Source organism: Halichoeres trimaculatus, unplaced genomic scaffold (genome assembly GCF_033239565.1).
Source record: "Halichoeres trimaculatus isolate MK-OKI-2021-1 unplaced genomic scaffold, fHalTri1.1 fHalTri1_scaffold_7, whole genome shotgun sequence".
In the NCBI taxonomy this organism is placed as follows: Eukaryota; Metazoa; Chordata; class Actinopteri; order Labriformes; family Labridae; genus Halichoeres; species Halichoeres trimaculatus.
In genome coordinates, this window is record NW_027437185.1 from 36,223,981 (window position 1) to 36,249,433 (window position 25,453).

Sequence of the window (25,453 nt, forward strand, 5' to 3'; positions counted from 1 at the left end):
CATTCATGCAGCGTGACTGATTGTTATCAAAAGAGAAACAGCTCTGCAAACCACTTCCCAAACTGATAGTGCTATTTTGGAAACCCCCCCCTCCTCCCACCTCCTCCTCCTGATTGAAACATTTCTATAAATGAGATAACTGCGGAGTGACAGAGTGATTGGAAGCTGTAAACTACCTAACCTTGAAATCTGGCCTAATCCGCAGCACTCCTCTGGAACCGGGGGGTTGAAATGAGCTTAAATTGAGCGTCTGTAATTCAACTCAACGGGGTATTCATGTGGAAAACGCTCGCACCTTCCCACACTCCAGCATGTATTTACAGTACACAAGTAATCCCTTATCAAAAGCCCGAGTGCTACTTCCATCCAAGTTTAGGCTACGCCGTCTGGAGACAGAGTCTGGGGGTCGGGGGTCAAGGATTAGGAAGTGCTAAAAATGGCGGTGCTTTATTTTGACAGCGGAGGACGGCAGCGTGGTATCAGAGAGGATGACGCTCAGATTATGTGGACAGTAGAGAAAGAATCCAGAGTCTGGTGGAGGACTAGTGCAGCATATTTCCCAGGAATGTAGGTCACAATAACCACATTAGGCCTGGCTGAAGCGGTAATTACAGCCGAGGAGAGTAACGGCGACCAGTCGAATACCACACTGCAGCTCACAAACACGAAGCTCGACCACCTGAAAATGCAGAAATAACTCCAGCCACTTATTCAAACGGTGGGGGCCGATTTCATCAAGTCATGATTGCATGAGAAGAAAAAAAAGGCGAAGGTTTGGGAGCTTCTATGAAACCGATATAATCATAACAAAATGACAGGGCGACATTAAATAAAGTCCCTGAAGCTGAGTCATCTGTGATTTACTGAGCACAAAAGGAGATCAGGTTAAAACATTCTCACAGAGCAGATCTTCTGAAATAACCTGACAGGGCTGGGAACGTGGATTTTTTTCTCAGACGTTTGAAGAGAGACAGAAAATGTGGGGACGAAAGAATTTGAGAAGACCTGCAGCAAACACTGAAAACATTCTGAGTAAATTTACTCTGAAAAACTTATAAAAGTTTTTAAAACTCAGAAATTTCAAGTGAATTTTACAAGTAGAGTCTGCAGGATTTTCCTAAAAATAAAAAGTAAACTTTTACAGGAATAATCCTGCTCAATCGTCTCCTCTGAGCCTCTATACATGTGTGTTAGCGTCTGTGTCTGCCTCAACCCCCTCCTCTGCCTAAAAGTTAGCTTTTGCTAACATGCCAAGTCAGGTGCATGGCTCTTGAGTCCCTCCCACGTAGAAATATGATGCTACAGGTGGTTGCTGGGCTAGTGAATGTGTTCACGTAGTCACAGTTGGAGGCTGTGGGTGTGTGCTGCTGCTGGCACTGAGCCAAGGAGAAGGAGCAGTTTGAATGTTGTGTTTACTGACAAGTAACTATAATTTCTGCAGTCCCTAGCTTTAATATTTTCATTAAATTTTACACTCTGCATCTATATTTTCTACTAATAACTAAGACTCTGTAACTGTAACTCTATTATTCTCTGTAACTAAGCTTCAGAAACTGCTCCTTTCCATATCCACTGCGTCCCCTCCTCAGTCACTCATTTAAAAAAAAAAAAAAACACAGTCACAACAAAATTTACTCTGCTAAAATTGATTTCTTAAAATGTAAAGGAGCAGTTTTCTGAGGCTTAGTAACAGAGAATGATACAGTTACAGTTACAGAAGCTTAGTTATAAGTAGAAAATACTAATGAGAAGTAAAATTCAACAACAGTATTGAACCGATAAATGTTCCTCGAGTTTGTCTTCTTGAAAAAAATAATAGTGAAAAAGAAAAAAAAAGAATAATAAAATAATATCTAAAAATAATAAAAAAAAAATAATAAATAAAATAATTAAAAAATAATAAAATAATTAAAAAATAGAAACAATAAAAATCTAAATAAAATCTGCTTGGAATTTCTGGATAAAAAAAATTACTCTGCATTTTTCAAGTAGATATGACTCAAAAGCTGCGTTTCTACCAAGCAGCCCGGTTCAGTTCAGTACAGTTGCGACCAATCAACAGTCTGCAGTGTTGTAGCTCCACCTTTCGAGGTCGGATCAGTTCAGTCTGGCACCCATACGGAAGGGTCCCAAAAAGTAGGATGGCTCGTCTCGGTTATTTGGGGATCTATCCCGGAGTAAGTCAGTAGAAACGCCACAAAATGCGCGCCGTACCGAGACGAACCAAACTGGTCTGCTTGGTGGAAATGCGTCCTAAGTTTGTAGATGTGTAGATTTAATGAGTGTCAAATTTCCTTGGTAAAATTTACTTAATTTTTTTAAGCATATGTGGAGAACTTAAAAAAACATTGCAAATATAATTGTGAAATTAAAGTAGTATATACGGGGCCAAAAAATTATTTGTATACCTGAAGTTTGACATATTTTTGTAAAGGCTATTTTTCTCTTTTTTTTCTTTCAAGGAGTGTGTTAATTTTGAAGTGAATGAGGTCATGTCCACAAGTTGCCGGGTATTTAGGCCCTTCGTCCAGAAGAAACCACAGTTTTACGTCACTGAAAACGATGTTCCTCTGAAATCTCCAGCCAAAGTGAAGATTTCATGGTTTTGTGTGGACCCCGGGAAACAGAGTTTTTGATTCTCAAAAGTCACAGCTGAATGACGGGGGCTCGTTCTGATTGGCTGGCACAGGTTTTATGTATGGATAACACTGACAGATATGAGTTTGACATGCCTCAAACCGCACTCACCGGCAGATTTGACCAGTGCATGTGGACGAAAGTATTTTTAAAAAACAAATCAGGCAGGGTTGAAAGTTTTTGAAAATATTGGCTACATGTGGCAAAGGCCTGAATCAACAGGCGAATAAATAAAAGTGAGATTTTTTCATGATCTAAAGTCCTCACAGGGCTTTTAAAGGAAATATGGCAAATTTCTTTCTGGAAACATCTCTAGTTGTCATTATTTCTGTCAAAACCCAATTTTTCCTTTTCTATCCCACCGTTTCCCAAACCAGCTTACCGTCATCTGCATCACTGGCTCCAACAGTAACAATACTGGATCCAGGTGGCAGGCTCTCCGACACAGACGTGCTGTAGGCGCTGGTGTTAAAGACCGGGGCGTTATCGTTCACATCCAGGACGTTGAAGTACACCCTGACGGTGCTGGACTGCCCGCCTCCGTCCAACGCCTTCGCCGTCAGGATATAATACTGCTGAGTCTCGTAGTCCAGAGGACGTGTCACGTTGAAAACTCCCGTCACTGGGTTCAGGAGGAATGTCTCGTCCTCGTCGTCCTCCTCCAGTGAGTAGGTGACCTCTCCGTTCACCCCTGAGTCAGAGTCACTGGCCAGGATCGCCGCCACGATGGAGCCTGTGAGAATCAGACAGGTCATAACACAGAGGCGAGAAGTTAGACTTTACAGCCGCTCAGAAGAAAATGACTTTAATATACCTGCAGGGGGTTATTATGGCTGCTTATTAATACCAGTGAGTCAGGCACAGCTCCTCCAGTCACTGAAACAACAGTTTTTCCTTTAACTGGAGCCGACTCTACTGTTCATGAACCCTGGCTCCTTTAATCTTCCGCAGAGCGCTGACCAACGCTTATCTCCACCAACATTAACAGGATTAGATTTGAATAACATCCTCTTCTTTGATCTGCAGTTTTATTTGTCTCTAACTTGTGATTGAGAGACCAAACAGCTGAGCCTCCGTCTGTCAGTGCGGCTGTAAATCCTCCAGGTGCTGATAGATTTCCATATAAAGCAGATATCAGTTCCCGAGCCTCTGACCCATTAAAAGCTGAAATTTTCCCCTCAAATCAGATACCGAGAGGGTTTCTGGAGAACAGGAACAGTAGACAAATAAATTACTGTCATAAACTGCTTGAAAGAAGTTTCTTCCATAATTTTTTAGCCTCAATGACCTTAACAGAGACGTCTGGGTTCAGTCTATAAACTCAAGAAGAAAACACAACACGGCCTGTCTGGGGTCGACAATGGTCGGTTTAAGACTGCGTTCATTTATTGTGTTTCAGTCGTAGACTGGTACAAAGGAAGTGGACATTTTCACCATCTCATTGTGACATTAAGTGTGAGAAGGTGAAAGGGAGGAGCTGATTTAGAAGAAGTCACTGTGGAACTGCAGTTCCTCAAATGTCCACATGGAGCTGGTCCCAAAAGCTAAAGGACTCCCAATGCAACTCATGTTAAATGCAAAGTTTTACAGCAGAATTAATCATGTTTACCATCTGTTTTGAACAAGATTTTTTTGTACCTGTAACTCATTTATGCTACCACTCACTGTGCAGTGGGTAGAAGTTTTTGCATAACACATCTTTACACTTCCTGATCAACCCCAAAACTCCAGTAAATCAGATGTGATTAACTCAAAATTCAGCAGCATGAGTTCTTAAATCTTTACACTAGCTACCAGCTGTTTTTTATATTAATTTGGGAAATTATTTGATTGGTTTTGAAGGCAGACTACATCTCACAGATACCCCCAGGTTCATTGCTTGGTCCCCCTTCCTCACTTAGTGCAATGATCTGCTCTCATGGCTCCTCCTGACGACACAACTGTCTCGGCTCGGATATCAGCGTGTCTGGCTGATATCTCCACCTGGATGAAGGAATGACACTTTCAGCTAAATCTGTTCAACCACAGATCAGTTTCCTGCTTGATTCCAATCATTTTGTGCCACAAACTCTGCCAGAAATCTGGGAGTCATGATTGATGACCAGCTGACCTCTAAGGTTCATGTGGCCTCGATTGCTCGATCTTCTTGATATGCCCTCTATAGCATCAGGAGGATCAGGAGGATCAGACCCTACCTAACACAACAGGCCACACAGCTTCTGGTACAGGCCCTTGTGATATCATGCATCGACTACTGCAACTCCCTCCTACCAGGCCTCCCTGTGTGTACATCTAAACCTCTGCAGATTACCCAGAATGCAGCAGCACGTCACCCAGCTGTTAATCTCTCTTCACTGGCATCCAGTGGCAGCTCCAATTTAATTCAAAGCTCTTCTTCTGGCCTACAAACATTGGCAAGAACAGCTCCTGCCCCTACCTGGGGTCCCTCATCCAGGTCTACACTTCTTCTGGTCTTCTACGCTCTGCTTGTGAAAGACGCCTGGTGCTCCCTACCCAGCGTGGCTCCAAATCACGAGCCAGACTCTTCTCCTCTGTTGTTCCCAAATAGTGAATGAATTACCTAACTGTACTACAATCAACAGAGTCCCTTTCTACTTAAAGAGATGTCTGAAGACTCATCTGTTCAGGGAACACTTAGACCTTAATCTGAGTCTTCTCCTCTTTGTCCTCAGGGGTAGAATGAGTCAGAAGGTCTCAGATACAGCTCTTAGTGAATTTTCATTCGATTACTGAATGTTGTTGAAGGTTGAACTATATTGTTGCAGTAATTAATTTTGGTTTGTTGGCTGGATTATCCTACATTATTAAAAAATAAAAGGGGTTAAGGGATGTATTAATGTAAAGCAAAAGTTTTACATGAGTTGCACTTTGGCCTCACCTGCTGCCATGTCCTCAGGGATGTCAAACGAATACGTCCCACGGGAGAACTTTGGTGTGTGGTCGTTGACGTCCTTGACGGTGATGTTCAGCCTCATGTCGGATGACTGTTTCCCGTCGTCTGCTCGCACCAAGAGGGAATACTTTGAGCGCCGTTCTCGGTCCAGCTTCTTCGTGGCTATCAGATCCCCGGACTCTGGGTCAATCCTGAAGCTGTCGTCAGCCCCGCTGATGATGGTGTACGTCACCAGAGCGTTGGGACCCTGAGGTGGAGACAGTCGACACAGGTGTTAAAGTCAGTAAATAAAACATTTTCTCAACACATTTGCTTGCAAACAGATTTTTCTTTCCAGGATGATCCAACTTGATCTCATGACTCTGAGGAAACAAGGCCAGTAGGTTAAATGTGATTCGCTGAACTCGCTGAACTGACTGAGCGTTCCCAGGCAGAGCATCCTGATGACAAGCTTCAAAGCCGCCTTATCGGACAGGAAATCAGATTGTGGAACGCGTATGTTAGCGTGACGTGAATCCACATCAAACTGCATTCTTGTTTTGCATGAAGGGAACCCTTCATGGTGAATTTTTCACAGAGGCGAACCATGAATGGAGGACTTGTTGATTCAGAAACACCGTGCAGCCGGTCACAAATCAAGGTGGAGGCACAGAGAGGGAAGATACAGGAAGTGACTGATGCAGCATCTTAGAAAAAAAGTTTTATGTTTAAAAGAAAATTCATGAGACTAAAATGATTCGATGGGGACAGAAGCTGAGGTTAAGACTCTAAATTGCTTTTTTTTTCTTTTTCAATTTAATAAATTCAGCTTCAAACACCCCTGGTGACAAAAACACAAAACCTTCTCCCCCTGACATGTTCGACTGTGTTTCAAACAGCTCCTGGTTTCTCCTTTAATGCACTCCACTGCTCATGAAGAGGAGGTCAGGTCACTCCGCACAGCAGGAGATAAATGGAGACGTCATTGAGAGACTCGCTTTGTCTTTGAACTTTTGGAGGCGATACAGTTCCTCTATAAATGCAGCTAATAGATCCCCTGTTACCTCTGGACAAGTACAAGCTCCCTAACATGTGACGGCCTGGGCCAGAGCCTTTGGAACAGGAGAGGACGGCTGAAAGAGGCCGACGACAGAGCTTGACGTTTATATTTGTGCTGAGGACAATAAGAGATCAGACAACTGTCTGACTCCGTGTCTTCTGCCAAAAAGGAAAAGCAACATCAAAAAGCGGCGTCTATTCAGCGCGGCTGAGCTCTGGTTTCAGTCGGTTAGCGGCTAAAAAAGACTCTTTCAGCTATGTCTGATGTTTGTGGGATGCTGTTTGATCCTGAGGGACAATAGACGGGCTTAGGTAAAGAGCTGTTGCATGAAGCTGGTGCTGGATCTGCATATCGACACATTTTGGGCGCTGGGCGAACAATGGAGCTCACATGACGGGTTATTTCCACATCCCTGGAAGGTAACATCCAGGCGTGTTGAAAGTAGCACGCTGTCACTTCTCCACGTCTTTCTTAATCTGCAGCTTTATGAGACGTGTTTTCTGAGCACATTAGTTACACGCTCAACCACTCCTCAGTCATTTCCCAGATTTCTGTGCGACGCTATTTTTAGGACATTAGCATAAAGTTAAACTCCTCGTTGTTGTTGTTGTTGTTGTTGTTGTGCTGCTCCAAGCTGCTTAGCATCTTCGCCCCATGACAACACGTCCTCCTTCTGGAGAGTTTCAGTGAAGATGATAAGCAGCCCCCGGCTTCCTGTGCAGTGGATACTTGATGTTTAAAGCTGCATGGATGTAGTTGACATCAGTTATTTGATCAACAACAATGTTGATTTATAGTTCTCTTAATGTAAATACAACATTGGACGCAATTAATGCTCCTGCAAGGATCTAGCTTTTGTTGATCTATTATTAACAAAGACGGTTTTTGCTCTACCCAAACTCTGGCAGTTTAAAGCATTAAAAACATCCATCATTTAAGTTTTCTGTACAGCCTTTATAGTTTAAGGTCTCAAAGGGTGGTCTTTGGGCACAAGGTGGAGTACACCTGAGTCCAGTTTCCAGCCAGTAACATTGTAACCAACGTTTCCCTTATTGTGTAAAAAAGAAAACATCTGTTTTAATCAGTCTACAACGCTGTAAAAAATGACATTTAAAATGGTTTTAAACCAACTGAGCTAAAAATAGAGACAAAGTATTGACGTCTATGACACACTGACTAATTGAGTTCAGCAAACCCAGATTATCAAGTTTAAAAATTAAATACTTTAAGTAAACTTTGAGATGATATTTCATAACAATTCACTTATTTCATCAGTACACTGTCATAAACTTCTAGGAAGGTTAATTATTTGACATTTGTCATGGTTTTTGAGGTTACACCATTTGACAGTTTAATGGGACTGATCCTTTAATTGGTTAAAATGGTAGAAATGTCAAATAAAATACTCTGACACCACCAGAAATGCAAACTACATATTCATTTGTTTCATTTTTATTATTATAAAAATTTTTAGGAACATTTTTCAACCAAACCCTTACGTGTCACTTTCCTACAAACAACCCCTCACATCTACAGGAAGTTCAGAAAGACCAATCTACTAGATGAGCACCGTACTGTTCTCTGGACTGTGAGAGTCTGTTCATGCAAGAGGTGGACGTGTAAACTTCTTACAGAAAAGCTTCTGCCCAGTTGGGGAATCAAACCAGGAACCTTTGTTCTGAGACAAAGCAGCGTTACGTAAATAGGCATTAAAATTGAAAGTTTCACCTGGGGATGTTTGATACTGAGTACCAATACTACTAGAACTTTTGATACATACAATTTCAATTTACAGTGACAGATCATTTTGAAAAAAGACAGCTCAGTCACTCTGACATCAAGTGCAAAATAAAACAAACAACTCTCGAGACAAAGCTCTCAAGTCTCGCACGTTTATCATGTTGTGAGACTTCGCCTAACGGAAAAACAGGGAAGTATTCACGTGGGGTGTGTCTCTACATTTATAGCACCAACTACAGGCCTGGCATGCACACTACAGCATTTTCAGTCCCTCAGTGTTTCTGTGTAATTTCCGATTTCACGTTTAGTTCTTTTTTTTTTTCTGCATTTTTGGATTGGGGGAAACATCATTGTTAAAAGTTGATGAAAATGTTGAGGATTACTAACTACTCTTGGATTCATCATTTCACTTTTTTTTAACTTCTACTACTCTGTCTTTTTACTTTCTATCCTGAATAAGACTTATTAATATCAGGGATGTCCTGATTCCAATACAATGATCAAAATAAAAGCATCAACTGTCAAAGCTTAAGTGTTTTTTAAATAAACTGAAGTGTAAAATAAAACAGTTTAACTGTTAACTCCTCCTTGTTCAGTCATGTTGTCTGAACGAGAGCTGCTGTGGTGTTAAACCGCACCAAGTAGCGCCAACTACTGGTGAGGAGGACTAACTCTCAGTAAGATGCAGATTTTAGACAATCAAACTGTTTCCCTGAACAATTTTCACAACATCTCAACTGTTGTGGATCATGGTGGAACAGAGGTGTTTTTTTCTGGTTTTGTTGCTCAGAAAAAATCAGTCGTATTTATCAGATTTGTATTTCCCAAACTCCTCACATGGGCTGAGTCCAGTATAAAATGATCATTTTATGAACTCATTTTTGCAGATTCACATCGGTGGTGCTGATGTTCCAACATGTAAATGCTGAGTCCTTTGGCTGTGGAGGATGTTTCCACATCAAGCTCGGTCTGTTGTTTCTTCCTTTAACAGACTTTGTGCAGAAATGTTTAAGAATGAAAAAGTCTGGACCTGGAAGGCTCAGTCAATAACTCAGAGCCAAGTCCATGACTGGCTCTTATCTCTTTCCCCTGCTCTGCTTTTATGACGGATAAAAACCTCCGTCTCCTTGACCTCGTCCCTCATTGCCTTAGCAGAGACCCCGTCAGATCCAGGCCCGGTAAAACTTAAAGAGACGTCCTCTCTGTACAGTGAGGCTCTGCTCATCTAAGGCCCCCGCTGTCATCAATCAGTGGCTCCAAATCTGGCAATCCCATCAGCCACCTGGGTTGCAGAGTCTGGAACCCAACACCCGCCGTTTGCCAATTAATTTTCTGATAGGGTTCAAAGGCAGAGCAGGGGAGGCGGGGGGACCGAGCAGGGGGTCCGTCCAGGCCAGAATCCAACACACACACACACACACGGACTGAAATGTGTCATGAAAAGCACCTTAACTTTGATATTTCACACACAAATCCCTCCGAGTGCTGCCGTCTTCCTCCGTTTTCCCAGACTAACATGATTAATTAAGATCCAACACAAGCGCACTCACACTCTCTTTGACCTTTTGACCTCCACTCAAGAGCGCGACTACTTTACAGCCCTCAAAAGACACCGTGGGTTTGCTGGGAGAGAAAGGGGGGGGGGCTGACCAATTAAACAGTGGCGTTCCAGCGAGCAGAGCGAACCAGACGGGGAGCAGAAGGAAACTCATTTAGCAGATGAGTGGTTTTTGGGAGCACGCGGCTCCTGCGAGGAGTGAGGAGAGCAGAAGAGGCAGACAGCGCCGACGGGGATGGCGAGCTTCCTGTATGTTAGAGCGCGGAGGAGGACAGCCAATCATAACACAGACGTCTTATAAACAAGCAACGTGTTGTCGCGGCGTGTTCGGAGATAGATCCTTTTAAAGGCAGGGATGAGGCCGCTGCTTTCTTAATCTGTTTTGCACACAGTGAAAAACAGCGAAAAGGGGAAGGAGACGCAGCCAGAGTGGGTGCACGGCTTCTGGAACAAATTACAGCTCATTTTGAAAACACCCTTTGCTGCACTTCTCATCATTAAGACGGTTTTTACCTGTGACATATTTTCCACATCAGGTCAGACTTCCAATAAAACATTCACTGGCGTTCACAAACTACACAAGGCAGCGTATTTCTGTGAAATGAAGTGAGAAACATTTTCAGCCTGCGTTTCACTGACTCCCTTTCAACTCTTACACAACCTCTTCCTTCTTTTTCAGGCGTAGCGAGGAGCGGATGCGTAGAAGCAGCGTTTTTAATACCCTCACACATGAATCCCACATGTAGCGCTGTTAAATTGGACGGGATCATTATGATGTCTGAATCCAGCCCCGTCAGCTGGCCGGCAGCTTCTACTCTTGGCTACTCGGCGCTGGCTCGCACATGTGGCTTTCTCAAATGCGTTCAGTACGCTTAGTGTCAGCGCAACTTAAGTTTCCTGCGTAAGGATGTGGGCAAAGACTTGGCCGGCCTCGTATCTGGCTCGGAGTGAGAGCTGGATGAAGTACAGGCTTCTATTTAGAAAACCTATTCATGGCAGCTCTGAAGTTTGGAGTAAACATCTCTTGAATCTTTAATTCCTTAAAAGGCTCGTCTACATTCTCTTTAAGTGTCTCCATGTTTTCTTTCTTACCCCGACCCCTGGACTCCGAACAAAACAGAGCTTTTCTCAAAAGCCCAGCTCCTCCACATTGATCATTTTGCGTTTATGTTGCATTTAAAAATCAATCCTTCAACTTTCTGCAAAAGCTCAGGCAGACACTCCTCTCAAACCCAGAGCCCAGTGATCACAGTGATGGTGTGATTTCAATACCATATGCTACATTTTCCTACATCAAAGAATGCAGGGAGAGGAAAGTGGTCAGATCATGTCCTGAAAATCCCCCGACCTGCCTCCAGGTCTTCGATTTACAGTCAATATAAAGTGATAAAAGAAAAAAGGCCCAAAGTGAGACTGTGCTGCACTTTTCTCACATTCAGAGTCAGAAACAGGGTGAGGCAACAGCTGTGCAATAAAAGACGTGTGGCTTTATGACTTATTATTCATTTTTGACTTCATACTCTGTCTGTCTAATCTTTCCTTTCTCTGCGGCTCCACTTTTTCCATCCATCCACTGTGTCCCTTGGCTTTGGCTGAGGGACCGCAGACCCTGCCGACAGGCCCGGTGTCTCGCTCCCTGCAGGATTTAATATCCACATCCTGCCTGAAGCAGCTGAAGACGGAGCCTTTAACTAATCGAGAGCGATGCCTGTGATGTAATGTGAACTGTGGGAACAGCACGGGGACCGTCGGAGCGGCAGGCCCCGATAATCAATCGGGGCTCCGTGACACCTGTGGCCTCCACGCGGCTCGGATAACGTCAACATGAGAGAGGAGAGGAGGAGAGGAGGAGAGGACGGTCCTGAGTGAGTGTGAGTGGGTCAGGGGGAGGAACGATGTGGAGACAGACGGGAACAGAGTGGTAGTCAGTGTGTTGGTGTTACTGTGTGGAGGTGAGGAGAGTTCAGGCCGTCTCAGACACTTTGTTGTTGCTGAGGGAGCTGACACGGTTCATGGGTTAATGCGACTGCACCAGGAAAAGTAAACAACTGTCCATTTAAGGCGGATTATATTTAGATCTATTATAGAAAGTTAAATTTAAGTAAATACATCAAGGGTTTGCTGCAAGAAATAAAGGGCTCTCTACACAACAATGAGACACAAAGGTATTGTTGAGTTTCGGCCTACAACTCATATTAAAACAGCGTTTTAGCTGATTGGCCTTCAAAGTTGAATTTTTCCGAAACCTTGGCCCCTTTTGTTGTGTAAACAAAAGTTTTTGGTGGAAACACTGATGTCACACTGTAATCTGGAACTGGAATCTTCAATCAGTTGGATTGATGTAATTTTTTTAATCAATCCAACTCAATATATTTAAGTTAAGGTGCCCAATATTTTTGTGGATCAAATCAACTTGAAACTCTGCGTTGCTACAACTAAAGCTGCGTTTCCACCAAGCAGTACGGGTCAGTTCAGTACGGTTTGGGACGGTTTGGGACAGTTAAGTCTCATCCCGTTTGCGTTTCCACAGCAAACTGTGCCCTCTCGTGGTGGGCGGCGTGTAAGCCGCATGCCGGAAGCCACAGCTGGTAAACAATAGCGCGACGCCGTAGCAGCTTACCCCGCGATTAAATCCAACAAAGAAGAAAACGCGACACAGTAAACAAAGAGCACGGATGGAAGACATGCAGCATTTCGTCCTCTCTGTGATTTTCATGTAACTCTCTGTTACAAAGTGCAATCAAGCTTCGTTTCAGAGAAGTCTGTGAGCCACCAGGAGAAATGCAGCCGCTGTCGGGGTGAGTGACGATTCTTTTGACCAATCAACCGTCTGCAGTGTGTTGCTCCACCTCCCGAGAGCGGATCGGTTCAGTCTGGCACCCATACGAAAGGGTCCCAAAAAAGTGGGACGGCTCGTCTCGGTTTTTAGGGATCCGTCCCGGGATGAGTCTGTGGAAACGCTGCTAAAAGCGCACCGTACCGAGACGAACCGACCTGGACTGCTCGGTGGAAACGCGGCTTAATAAAAAGAAGTACTTGGACTAACTTACAATATTTGCTTCAATTGGTCACACCTAAATAAAGTTCTTTGAAATGAAATTAACAAGTTAAATTAACACAACTCAATAGGTCAAATAAACTAAATACTTTAATTCTTCTCAAAACAACATTTAGCATCAATTCAACTCAAAGTTTTCAGTTGTTCCAACTCAATAATCTGCAAAACCCAAAAGGATAAACCATGGATGAGGAGGGAAAACTGTGCATATGAGACCCTGCACATTAAGATACCACATGGTGTCTGTGCTCCATGGCATGGACCAGCTGGCATTTGCTGACTGGCTTTGCTCCACGGCAGTTAAAATACTCTCTGTAATGGTAATTTGAATATAACTGAAGACCAAACCCAGTTCGTCATTTCTGATCATAATTTTAGCCCATCGACTAGGGCTGAACAATTTATCGTTTTCAGAACGAAATCGCAATTTTATACAATGCAATTTTGAGATCGCCAAAGCAGCAATTTTTTGCAGCGCTCCTGATTGTCTCAGGATCTGTTGTGTCAAGTATTATACACATTCTGTTTTACAAATTTGTAGACAATCTATATGTTAAAAGTGCTGGTGAGCAGGTCAACAACACAAAGCCTCTGTTTAGGAGCAGAAGTTGATGAAAACAGATTATTTATCATCACTATTGATGATTAAAAAATCGTGAATTGCAATATCTGCCAGAAAAATTAGATCTTTTCCTAAAATCGTTCAGCCCTACATGTGAATATCCCAAAGCTTGATTTGAAGAAAATCGTGAACCGAATTGAAATCACAATATCTGCCAGAAAAATCGCGATTCAATCTTTTCTTGAAATCGTTCAGCCCTACCATTGACACATCTCATTTATTAACAAATAAAACATTAAACACACTTAAAGGTTCACGGTCCATGCCGCAGGGCACAGACAGCAGGTCCATGCCATGTGGAGCACAGAAAGCCTGTGAAAGGCAGTTGGTCGAGTTGTTTTCTTTTTTCATTTTCAGTGCACGCTCTGCTTTGCACATTTCACTTGTATTGTCCCTGTTTTGTAATGAGAGTTGCCAGAAGATGTAGCTTTACGTCATCTGTCCAGACAAAGCTCTCGAGTCTTGCATATTTAGCGTCTGGTGAGACTTCTCCTTGTGGAAAGACGGGGAAGTGTTCACCTAGGGTGTGTCTCCTCATTGATAGTGCCAACTACAGGCCTGGCATGCAAACTACAGCATTTTCAGTCCCTCTGTGATGTCACTCATCTGCTTCTGATGCAATGTTTTGAAGCCTGTCGTCATCAGCAGCCATAATCGAAACATGTTTAGTTTTGCTGTAGTTTTGCTTTTTTGATTTGGTGTGCATGTTGTTTCTGGTACTTTCAGAGACTGCCTCAAGTGGACACTCAAGGAACTACAGTTTTTACTTTTTCTGTTCCTCAAAATTAAACTCCTAGGAGTTATCTGAACTCTTTTATAATTCCTTATCAGCTCATATTTTTTGAATGTTGAATGATGTGCTTACTAACAAGTAACGAGTATCTCTTGAACAACACACCAGAACTGATAAAGTATTTCTGACCCTGATCCCTAATTTTCATCAGGGTGTCACTTCTGTGTAGAGAGCTACACTCAGCTTAAGCAACACAGTCCATTGGACTCCTGATGAATGTGCGACCACCCTTGCTTTTACTGTGTACAATAAAAAAATTACAAGTTCATCAACTTTCCACAAACTCAGACACTTTCCACAGCCCTGATGTTGTTTCCAAAGCCTTCCTGCTCTGAATATCTCAGCTCTTATATCATCAATTTCCTGGCATGTGCAAAGATACTTCACGTCGACTTAGCGCCCTGACAGTATTGACAGTTAGTTGGCCCCGAAAGCCATTTGAAAGCTGTTTCTGCACAGTAGGAATAAGAATTGAGACCATATTTTAATCCATATCACTCCCAGGATATCAGCTCTGAAAGCAGCGGAGTGGAAAACGGGCAGAGAGGGGAACAAAAACACTGTCAGACAGAATAGAAACTGGGAGCTATTACCTCGTCTGCATCCGTGGCTGTTAGCTGCATTATCCTGAAGCCATCCCCGACGTTCTCCTCAATGGTCACATCAAGGATGTCATTAGGGAAAACAGGCGGGTTGTCATTGACGTCCTGCAGCGTGATCTCCACCTGCAGAGGAAGAATAAACACCAGAGTTTCCGTTAGCGCGCCGCCAAACTGGGCCTGCTACAGCCGTTAACATGGCTGGAAAGAAAGAAAGAAAGGAAGAGGGGATGAAAGAAATGTCAGTTTTCTTCAGTTTCACATGATGAAGACGCTGCAGAGGCAGAGGAAACTTATCATTCAGTCCAGAGAGGGAGAGATGTGAAATTATGAAGTGAGGCGTACTGTACAGACTGTAATGGCCATAACCTAAACAGAGTGAAATACAGCTTCATCCAAAGATCATCTGTTTAGATTTAGAGGAGTAAGTCTTTATCCTGTGATGGCAGCTACAGTCCCTGCATTAAGACATCTTCAGAATCAGATCCTACAGGAAATATTTGTTCTGGAAGGAAAAACACGACACATTGGATCAAACTGGAACTGGTGGGATCATGACGACTGTGTTATTATATTGTTAGTCTGAGGGGCTTAAAGCAGATAATAGAGGAAGGAAAGTTTCTAGAATACAGACCAAGAAAGCTCTGAGATGCTCCACCAGAGGTGTGCACATGAGGGGGGCAGGGGAGGTAGCTGCCCTTCAAATGTACGGATTGTTGAAAAACGCACACTGAAGTGCCCTTTTGGGAGCTAAAACACATGTTTGAGTGCCCTCCTGATAGCCAAAATACAAACTTAAGTGCCATCTTGATAGCCAAAACACACACTGTGCCCTGGATGGCAAACACACATGCTTCAAGTGGCATCTTGGAAGCTAAAACACGTGCTAAAGTGCCCTCCTGATGCCCAAGCACATTCTAAAGTCCCCTCATTGGGACCAAAATAGGCTCTAATGTGCCCTCTTGATAGCCAAAACACATGCTAAATGGCTTTGTTGGGAGCCAAAACACATGCTAAAATGATATCCTAAGGGCCAGCAAACACTAAGAGTGCCCTCTTTAAGACCCAAAAAGGCACTTAAGTGCCATACTGATAGCCAAAACACATGCTAAAGTGCCTCCTGGTGGGAAAAACTTGCAAAAGTGACCTTTTGGAGGCTAGAACCAGTTAAAAGTATCCTCTTTGGGACCCAAAAAGGCCCTAAACTGCAATCCTGATATCCAAATCACAGGCAAAAGTGCCCTCCATGACAAAAACACACTCTGAAAGTGCTATCTTTGGAGCCAAAACATGCCTCAAGCGCCATTTGCTGGCCAAAACACATGCTAATGTGCACCATTGATAACCAAAAGCATGCCAAAGTGCTGTCTATTGGGCCAAAACACATGCTTAAGTACCTTTCAGTGGCTAAAATGTAAACCAAAGTGCCGTCTTAGGAGCAAAATCATGCTTCAAGTGCCTTTTTTGCAGCCAAAACACATGCAATAAGTGCCACTTTTGGTGCTATAATAGGCCTTAGAGTGCCCTGAAAAAACACATGCTAAATGGCTTTGTTGGGAGCCAAAACACATGCTGAAGTGTTATCTTAAGGGCCAGCAAACACTAAAAGTGCCCTCTTTGAGACCCAAAAAGGCCCTAAAGTGCCATACTTATAGCCAAAACACATGCTAAAGTGCCTCTTGGTGGGACAAACTTGCTTAAGTGCCCTTTTGGAGGCCAGAACACACTAAAAGTGCTATCTTTGAGACCCAAAAAGGCCCTGAAGTGCAATCCTGATAGCCAAAATACAGGCAAAAGTGCCCTCAATAGCCAAAACACTCTTGAAGTGCTGTCTTGGGAGCCAAAACATGCTTCAAGTGCCCGCTAAGTAGCCAAAACAAATGCAAAAGTGCAATCCTGGTAGACAAAAACTTGCTGAAGTGCCCTCTGTACACCAAAGTGCCATCTTGGGAGCCAAATAATGCTGAAAGTGCCCTCTTTGAAGCTCAAACACGCACATTAGTGCCATCCTGATGGCCAAACACAAGCTAAAATGCCCTTTTGAAGGCCAAAACACGCCAGAAGTGGCCTCTTTGGGACGCAAAGAGGCCTATAGTGCAAATTGATAGCCAAAACACAGGCACAAGTGCACTCGATAGCAAAAAAACACATTTATAGTGCCATCTTGGGAGCCAAAACATGCCTCAAGTCCCTGCTTGATAACGAGAACATATGCAAATCTGCCCTTTTGATAGCAAAAAACATGCTCAAGTGCTATTCTGATAGCCAAACACTTGCTAAAGTGCCCTCTATTAGGCCAAAACACATGCTAAAGTGTCTTTTTGGGGGCCAAAATGTACACCAAAGTGCCCTCTTGGCAGCCAAAACACATGCTAAAGTGCCATATGGTAGCTAAAACACATACTCAAGTGCCCTATAATAGTTAAAGCACATGCTAAAGTGCCTTATGATAGCTAAAACACATGCTAAAATGCACTATAATAGCTAAAACACATGCTAAAATGCACTATAATAGCTAAAACACATGCTAAAGTGCCCTATGATAGCTAAAACACATGCTAAAGTGCACTATAATGGCTAAAACACATGCTAAAGTGCCCTATGATAGCTAAAACACATGCTAAAGTGCCCTATGATAGCTAAAACACATGCTAAAGTGCCTTATGATAGCTAAAACACATGCTGAAGTGCCCTATAATAGCCAAAACACATGCTAAAGTGCCTTATGATAGCTAAAACACATGCTGAAGTGCCCTATGATAGCCAAAACACATGCTAAAGTGCCCTATGATAGCCAAAACACATGCTAAAGTGCCCTATGATAGCCAAAACACATGCTAAAGTGCCCTCTTGGAAGCTATAACAAGCACATCAGTGCCCTGATGGCCAAACACATGCTCATGTGCTATCTATTGGGCTAAAATATATGCTTAAGTGCCTTTTGGGAGCCAAAATAGGCTCTAAAGTGCCCTTTTAGAAACCAGAATGCATGCTGATTGCACCCCTGGTTGGAAAAACACACTTAACGGTGCCTACATGCCTTTGAAAACATGGAATCTAGTGTTCTCCACAGTGCCCTCTTGAAAACCCTGAATGCTCAGTTTTGCCTCTGCCCTTCAAACACTCTGTCCACACCACTGCTCTCTACTGTCACTGGAGTTCCTGAAAAACTGGGTCTCTATAATCGACAGAACGACCCGAGGCTCTCTTCTGTGGAGATTTAAAGCGAGCGTAAGAGGAGAGCAAAACGATTCCCACTCCATGTCCTACAAACCAAAATAAACACACATCACAGCGGACCACAGACCCCCCATGTGGATAAAAGTCGCCCCATGTAGAGAGACTCGCTCTGATGAAATCTAATACAGACCCCGCAGAATCAGGAGTGAAACCTATGATTAGATCCACTTTTCTTTAAATCATCTTTCTTTAAGTGAATCAAAACGACGTATTTAGCTTCTACTCATTTTACAGTCGACCACGTAAAGACCCCCAACAGTTCTCCCACCGCACTCCCAGAGCTACACAATCCAAGATAGTGGTTTTTACAGTTAATGTACGTCTTTCCCAATGCTGCTGTTTCTCCTGGTTTCAGGCTCCTCGGCTTCAATCAAGGGAAATCGAACTGCTGCAGAAAACATTCAACACAATAGTGAGCTTTAGGGAAGGTAGCTTCCTGTTTCAACATGACAATGCCCTTTTTTCTCCCAGAGCCAGGCCGATAATGACTTTCCTGATTCGGTGTGGAAGAATTTGACTGACCTGACCCCAATCCCATCCCATGCCTCACTTTTTGGGAAAACAAGAGAAAATAGGCGCTGAGCCAACGTCAATGATCAACCTAACGAATTGGTTCTAAAACTCAGCTGATCAGATACACTGTAAAAAATAGTTTGTTGATTCAACTTAACGCACTCAAGCCATCTTGTTGCTTTGACTGAGTAAAGTTAATTCAACATGAAATGTAAAATAATTTGAACTAGAAAAAAAAGAAGGTCAAGAAAACTACAAAAAATGTTGGTTGAACCAGGGGCGGCATTATGGGTGGGCTCAGAGGTCCCAGGCCCACCAACTTTTTAACAGGCCTACCCAAAACTTTTCTTTTAATTTTCCTTTTTTGATAATTTTATTTTTTTTAATGGTTTTAAAAGAAGCATTGTGGATTTTTTTTATTCCTTATTTGTTTTGTTAGTGTTAGATGGCCTGTCTTTGAAAGCAGCAATGATTAGCGATCATTTTAGCCTGCTAGAAAAAAAAAAAAGAGTAAACAAACAGGATTTAATTAGTGATCCGCTAACTTTTTTTGGGGTGGGCCAAAATTAGTTCGGCCCACCCAAACCTGAAATCCTGGCTCCATCCCTGGGTTGAACTTAACTCATCAAGTTTTTACAGCAAAGTAATTTTTACTGTGATGGCGTTTTGTAGCTGTAAGTGAGGAGGGAACACAGTGGATATGAGACCCAGCTGTACAAGAGATGTCTGTGTTTTAAATGGCACAGACCAGCTGTCTTGTTTGACCTTTACCCATCAACACATCTCATTTATTAGCATAAAAATATTAGCATACACTGTAAAAATCATTGATTACATAGGCGTATGCCATGTGGAGCACAGGGAGGTGGTCTGTACAACAGAGCACAGACAGCCTGTCCGTGCAGTGGAGCACAGACCGCCAAGTTGTGGTTACAAAACGCCATCACAACAAAAAATTCTCAGATGTCAAACAACAGAAAAGTACTGTTAGCAGGTTTGCCGTTATTTTTACAGTGTAACTTTTTACAGTGTTGTGTTTAAACATCACAGAAACTTGATGATGTAGCCGTTTTTTATTCCCACTCCCACCCAAAATACCTTCATTGTCAGGTTTACATGCATTTCTGATTCATGTGGACATAGATTTGTAGAACAACAAACGTGTAAAATCACTTTTTACAGTGTATAGAGGGGAAAGTGGAAACCCAGTAATAACGTTATGTCTTCTGATGCTCTTCGCCAGCCTTACATTTCCACTCACACCCGACCACTTCAACTCCTACCCGTCTGCCTCATCCACTAACCCAAATATGCATTTCAAAGCCAGTAAACATGGCTCGCTTTCGAACCATAACAGACATTTTGCTGTGCATTCTCTGTTTATTGCCTCTATAAATATGGAAAAGCCGTGTTTAAATTCTCCAGTGATAGAATCTCCATTAATGTTGACACTGATTATGCTAATTCTCGTGCCAGGCATCACAACCTGCCCCCCTTCTTCTCCTGCTACACACACACACTCATCAAGCTGGAGAGATGAAGTAGGAACAGTTGTGAAAAGTCTACAATGGGAGAGTTTCCCAGCAGGCTTTTTCAGAAAAGACAATAGCCTCAAGGTTGTTCGACCACCAAGGTTGGGGGTCAGATACGGCGGCCTATTCATACCCGACTATTGACAGGAAGAGCAGACTTCACATGTCCCATAAATCTGCTTTGGAGCTAACAGTAGCAGGAAACTCTTGGTAGCAGCTGCAGCAGATTCCTGAGTTCATTAAAGATGACCCAGAACAAAAAGCTAGCGGCTGAAACGGTGTCGCAGTCTGGATGAATAAAATATGACTGTTTACTACGACCACAAGCAGGACGAGGCTACGCCGCGCCACAATTACGACCAATCTCATCAATGGAGCCTCATTCAGGCGATCCACTTCTGCCAAGATGAGATTGTTGTCCACTTATTAAAGTGACTCTGTGTTGGTGCTGCTGTGTCTGCATGAGTGGAGATAATTACAGGAGAACAAGACAATTATGTCCCGGGCAGCGACGATGCAGAAGTCGCATAAACAAGCCACAATGGCAGCGGCTCTCCACTCCACTTGCACTTGAGCCCAGGGACCAGGGCAGAGTCAACAAACAATGAATATTTATCTCCCGCCCTGTGTGTCCCCTTGATGTGTAAATAATGCAAGGCCCACTTCTTAGGAGTGAACTAATTAGGGAAGAAGTGCAGTTTTGAGAAATAATTACGCCTCATGCTTCCAGTTTGCACTGCAGGTTCCCAGAGGAGGAGAAATATCAAAGAGCTTTGGTAACAAATTCAGCCAAAGGAGGAAGAGGAAGCAGGGTCAGGACGGGGGGAGGGTTGAGGGGAGCCGGGGGAAGAGGTTTTGCTCCCTGTACCTGTCTGTGCAAGAGTCAGGTGAGACACATTACTTTAAAGGTAACAGATCGTGTTTCACACACGGCTGTTTCAGGTTGCAGGTGTCACTGACGGGCTGCCAGGGTTTTATTATTCATGAGGATGAATGAATGATTCACGCGTCATGCGCTTCACGCAGCAAAGTGGATTATGAAAGTGACAGGATGAGTTTGTCCAAGAGGTTAAAGTCAGAAGTGAGAAATTAATCGTCTTACAACATCATTCCCACACTGCAAAAGCTAAAACCTTATCAAGTGTTTTTGTCGTATTTTCAGTAGAAAATGTCTTTTTAGACTTCATGGAACAAGAGAAACTTTATTCTAGTTTCAAGCAAATTTTCCAACAGTGCAGACAAAACTGAAATCATCAACCCACAGAAACAAGGAGAACGTGTTATCGGTATCAGGCTCTTCATGCTGGATAGTCCATATTTCACATAGTAAAACATGATTTTGGTGTAAACAAAGATGGCGGACAAACAGGAAGTAGCAATGATAGGTGTTTCTAACCTCTTACTTTCTGGAAAAAAACACACAAAAAATAAAAACAATGATGGGAAAAGTCATGGAAACGACGGGAATGAAGAGAGCTTGGAAAGCAGGACTTCCTTCATTCATTACTTCCTCTTTGGTCAGTCACCTGAGTCAGCTCGCGTTCTGATTGGCTCTGCTTGTTGAAGAAATTGTATCATCATTAATTGGTTAATGTTTTTGGAAAGTGTCTTGAGTTAACATTTGTTTTGATTTGGGGCAATATAAATAAAGATTGATTGATTGCTCCAGTAGGCGTGGCATTACACACTGAGCATGCTCAGGATTTCTAGTCTCTAATATTAAACGTGTTCATTGTCTAAGAGCTCTTCTTCTGAGGTCTTCAGAGCGGATCGGACCTGACAAAACCACTCTTGACCCACTCCACACCACAGGAAAATCAGAAAAAAAGAAAAAAAAAAGAAAAAATATAAAATTAAAAGGTACCATGTTTAGGTACCTAAACGCATCCTTGTGACTGTGAGGAAGTGGTAGAGTAGGCAATTTTCCATGCTGGGCATGAATACAGCATTGCAAGTTTATATATTGAGAAATAAATATGTCAAGCAGAAACATTTAAGATTTTATTATTAAACAAATTAATATTTTTTTACCACTTAAACACACAGAAAAGTGCCCAAAATTGGTATCATTAAGTACCAAAATTGATTGCCAGGTACCGGGCATCTGTACCGTATCATTTCAAATGTGAAAGGTACCCATCCCTAGACACCACAATGTTGCAAAAATCAGACAGAGGGAGATCGGAACAAAAAACAGCCTCATCATCCTGGAGTGTAAACCCGCCTTTAGAAATCCAGGGTTAATGTCGGACTAGGACCTTAATCGAGAACATTCTCAGCTTTTTACCATCCTAAAAAAACATCCCCAGAATCAAAAGAGTAAAGTCTAAACCTGACTTAGAAAAACTGATCCATGCGTTAGTCCAGGGGTGGCCAACCAGTCAGAGACCAAGAGCCACAAAAATGACCGTGGTACAACAAAGAGCCAGGTCACACACGGGTCTTACAAACACACTTCCTCTCACACATAAATGAAATGTTAGAAAATGAAAGTCAATACATTTCCAACTTTCAAAGCGAGGTTTATTATGTTTGTGTGTTTAAATTGGTACTAGAGAAAAGAAACTGAAACTTAAGTATCAATGTGTACACCCAAATATTGATCAACACTAATCCCAACGTTGCCACACCGAAAGGCAAAGAGCCACATGTGTCTCGCGAGCTGCAGGTTGGCCACCCCTGCGTTAGTCTCCAGCAGGTTAGACTTCTGTAGCCTCCTGTTCCCTGGACTCCCTAAACCAGCTGTAAGACAGCTTCAGTACATCCAGAATGCTGCTGCTCCAGACCAGACCAGAATCAGGAAATACAGAGCTCAGGTCTCTGCACTGACTTCCTGTGTACAAGTCCATTCATGGTTTACCACCAACGTACATCACTGACATGTTGGAGCCATATGAACCAACGCAGACAAGGTGAGGCTGTTTCAGTTTGATGCTCCAGAAGTCAGGTCTCTACTTTTAAACTTGCTTCCCAGAGCTGAAGCGCAGCAGTGACAGGTTGGATAATTCAGATGTCTGAGTTTATGTTACATAATCAACTCAAAGAGGTCGAATTCAAAACATCAGCTCATCCATATCCAGCACAGACGTGTGTTTCCAGCAGCGTTTGTAAGATCTACTGATGTTTTGTTTTATGAGCTGAGGTTTTGAGGCATTCGAAGCGTCTGGGCTAAATGGATTTTTAATTGTGTTGCACTCAAAGCACTGGAAAATAAAAAGAATTGGGAAAAATGTGTCTTCCCAGTAAAAATACCCATGTGATTTTTAATATTTTGCAGATTTTTCAGGAATTTCTTAAAAACCAAAGACACGGCTCTGATGAAAACCGATTAAAGAGAGTTATGTGGTGCAACCAGAGCAGACAGAAGACGAGCTGGTGTGTCATCTTTTTAAAGCAAAAAGCAGCACAGCAAATGCTGAATGATCAAATGCTGCACCCTAATCCAGACCCTAATCCAGACCCTAACCCCACCCGTCCTATTTTTGACCTCAGAACCCCTAAGACATCATCAGCTGTGTGGTTTCCATGGCCACAGATCATCTCCATTCGTTTCAATGGGCAAAAAAAATGGGGAAATGCTTAATATCTTGAAAAATATAAGGGTTAGAAATGTGAAATGTAAACACACAATCCCCCTGAGCATGCTGAGCATTTTACAATTCCATCAGTAACAATCTGTGATAATTTGTTGGAGGAGTAGCGTGCCAAAAAACGGATAGAAGAATAAGAAGTTGGTGTTTGCACACACACACACAATGACAATCTATGTGGAAACTTAAAGTGATTTGGAGAATTGACCCAATAAACCATCAAAGTGTGGCTGCATTGCTTTGTACTCTCCATATTAAGACATCCTAATGAAAACTCGTTCCTGGACGCCGCGCAGACAGCAGACATCAAAGTTCAGACGTTTCTTTGAGGAGTAACAGAATACACCAAAATAGCTCTTCCCCTCGCACACATGTCAGAAGCTTCTCGCTGCAGCTGAAGGAAAAAGCATCACCTGCAGCCCGGAGAGCAAGACCAGCACAGGTTTTCATATGTTTTAAAAATTCCCACGCAGCCATCCTGCCAAGTTCCTCCTGCAGACGGAGCGACCGTAACTGCAGGAGTCTATTGTTTAAGCACAATCCCATGTCGGCTGTCAGTTTCCCTCTCAGCTCTGTTTAATGAGCAGTGAAGCGCCTGATTAATTAAGTGACCACAGGTTTGCATTACACATGAGTCACACTGAGCATGCTCACTCCATTGATCTCCTCTTAAGCAAGCGCTCCGAGTTCACCTCATTAGTAAAACAATTCTTCCAAAGCACACCAAGCAGAAAAAAGGAACCTCTCCGACTGATGCAACAGTTGGCCTGTGGAGCAGGAGCTGAGCTCATCAGATCATAAAAAGTGGAGCAGGGTGCGTCTCATGAAGGAAATAATCATTTCACCATGATTGAATATCTGATTGGACGCTGTTGACGAGTCAGGGTCGAGGTTTGGGGGAAGCACCGGCTTCCAGCTCTCGTTAGACTCAACCTCTGAAGATTGAACGATTCCACTTTGCATCATCCATTTTTTACTGATGATGACTACAAACTGGGATCAGGAAGCCATTCCAAATATAGCACTTCATCTCACAGTAAGAGCCAGAATTAAAGAAGTTGCTCATGCTTGGCACGAGTGTATTTTTGCAATGCCATAAAACAGAACACTACAAACCTTTAAAGCAAGGGTCTTCAACCTGCGGCTCTGGACCCTCAAGTGACCTTTTGACTCCTTTGCAGTGGCCCCTTGTAGCTTTAAAGGTTATATGTAGATTTTTTTTTTCTTACAAAGGGTATTGATAATAAAGCTTTTAATTTTTTTTTTTTTTTTTTTTTTGCAATTTTTTTTTACATTTTTGAAAGTTAAGAAACAATCTATTTTTTTTTGAAGATTTTTCAAATTTGGGGTTTTCAGCAAGCTAATTTAATTCCATTTTGCATAAGAAATTTTGCAAATTTTTGGAATCTAATTTTTTTGAAAAATATTTTAAAATATTTGACATTACAAGTTTTATATTTTTTTTATTTGGAAATCAAAAATATATTTTTTTCGTACAAAGGGTATTGATCATAAAGCTTTCAAGTTTTTTTGAGATTTTTTTATTTTCAATTTTGCAATTTTTTTATCGTAATAAATATTTTGACTTTTTTTTCCAAGTTTAGAAAAAATTTTGAAT

General features: G+C 42.5%; 1 protein-coding gene across 2 annotated transcripts in view; it reads right to left on the reverse strand.

Moving 5' to 3' along the window:
* Positions 1-25,453, reverse strand: part of fat4 (FAT atypical cadherin 4) — a 173,949-nt gene that overhangs the window by 64,878 nt on the left and 83,618 nt on the right. For both annotated transcript variants that reach the window (XM_074673772.1, XM_074673771.1), the window contains exons 2-4: positions 14,955-15,086; positions 5,537-5,798; positions 3,020-3,370 (exon numbers count right to left, since the gene is read on the reverse strand). In XM_074673772.1, coding sequence (XP_074529873.1) covers positions 3,020-3,370; positions 5,537-5,798; positions 14,955-15,086 — 745 coding nt within the window. The remainder of the gene's footprint in view (positions 1-3,019; positions 3,371-5,536; positions 5,799-14,954; positions 15,087-25,453) is intronic.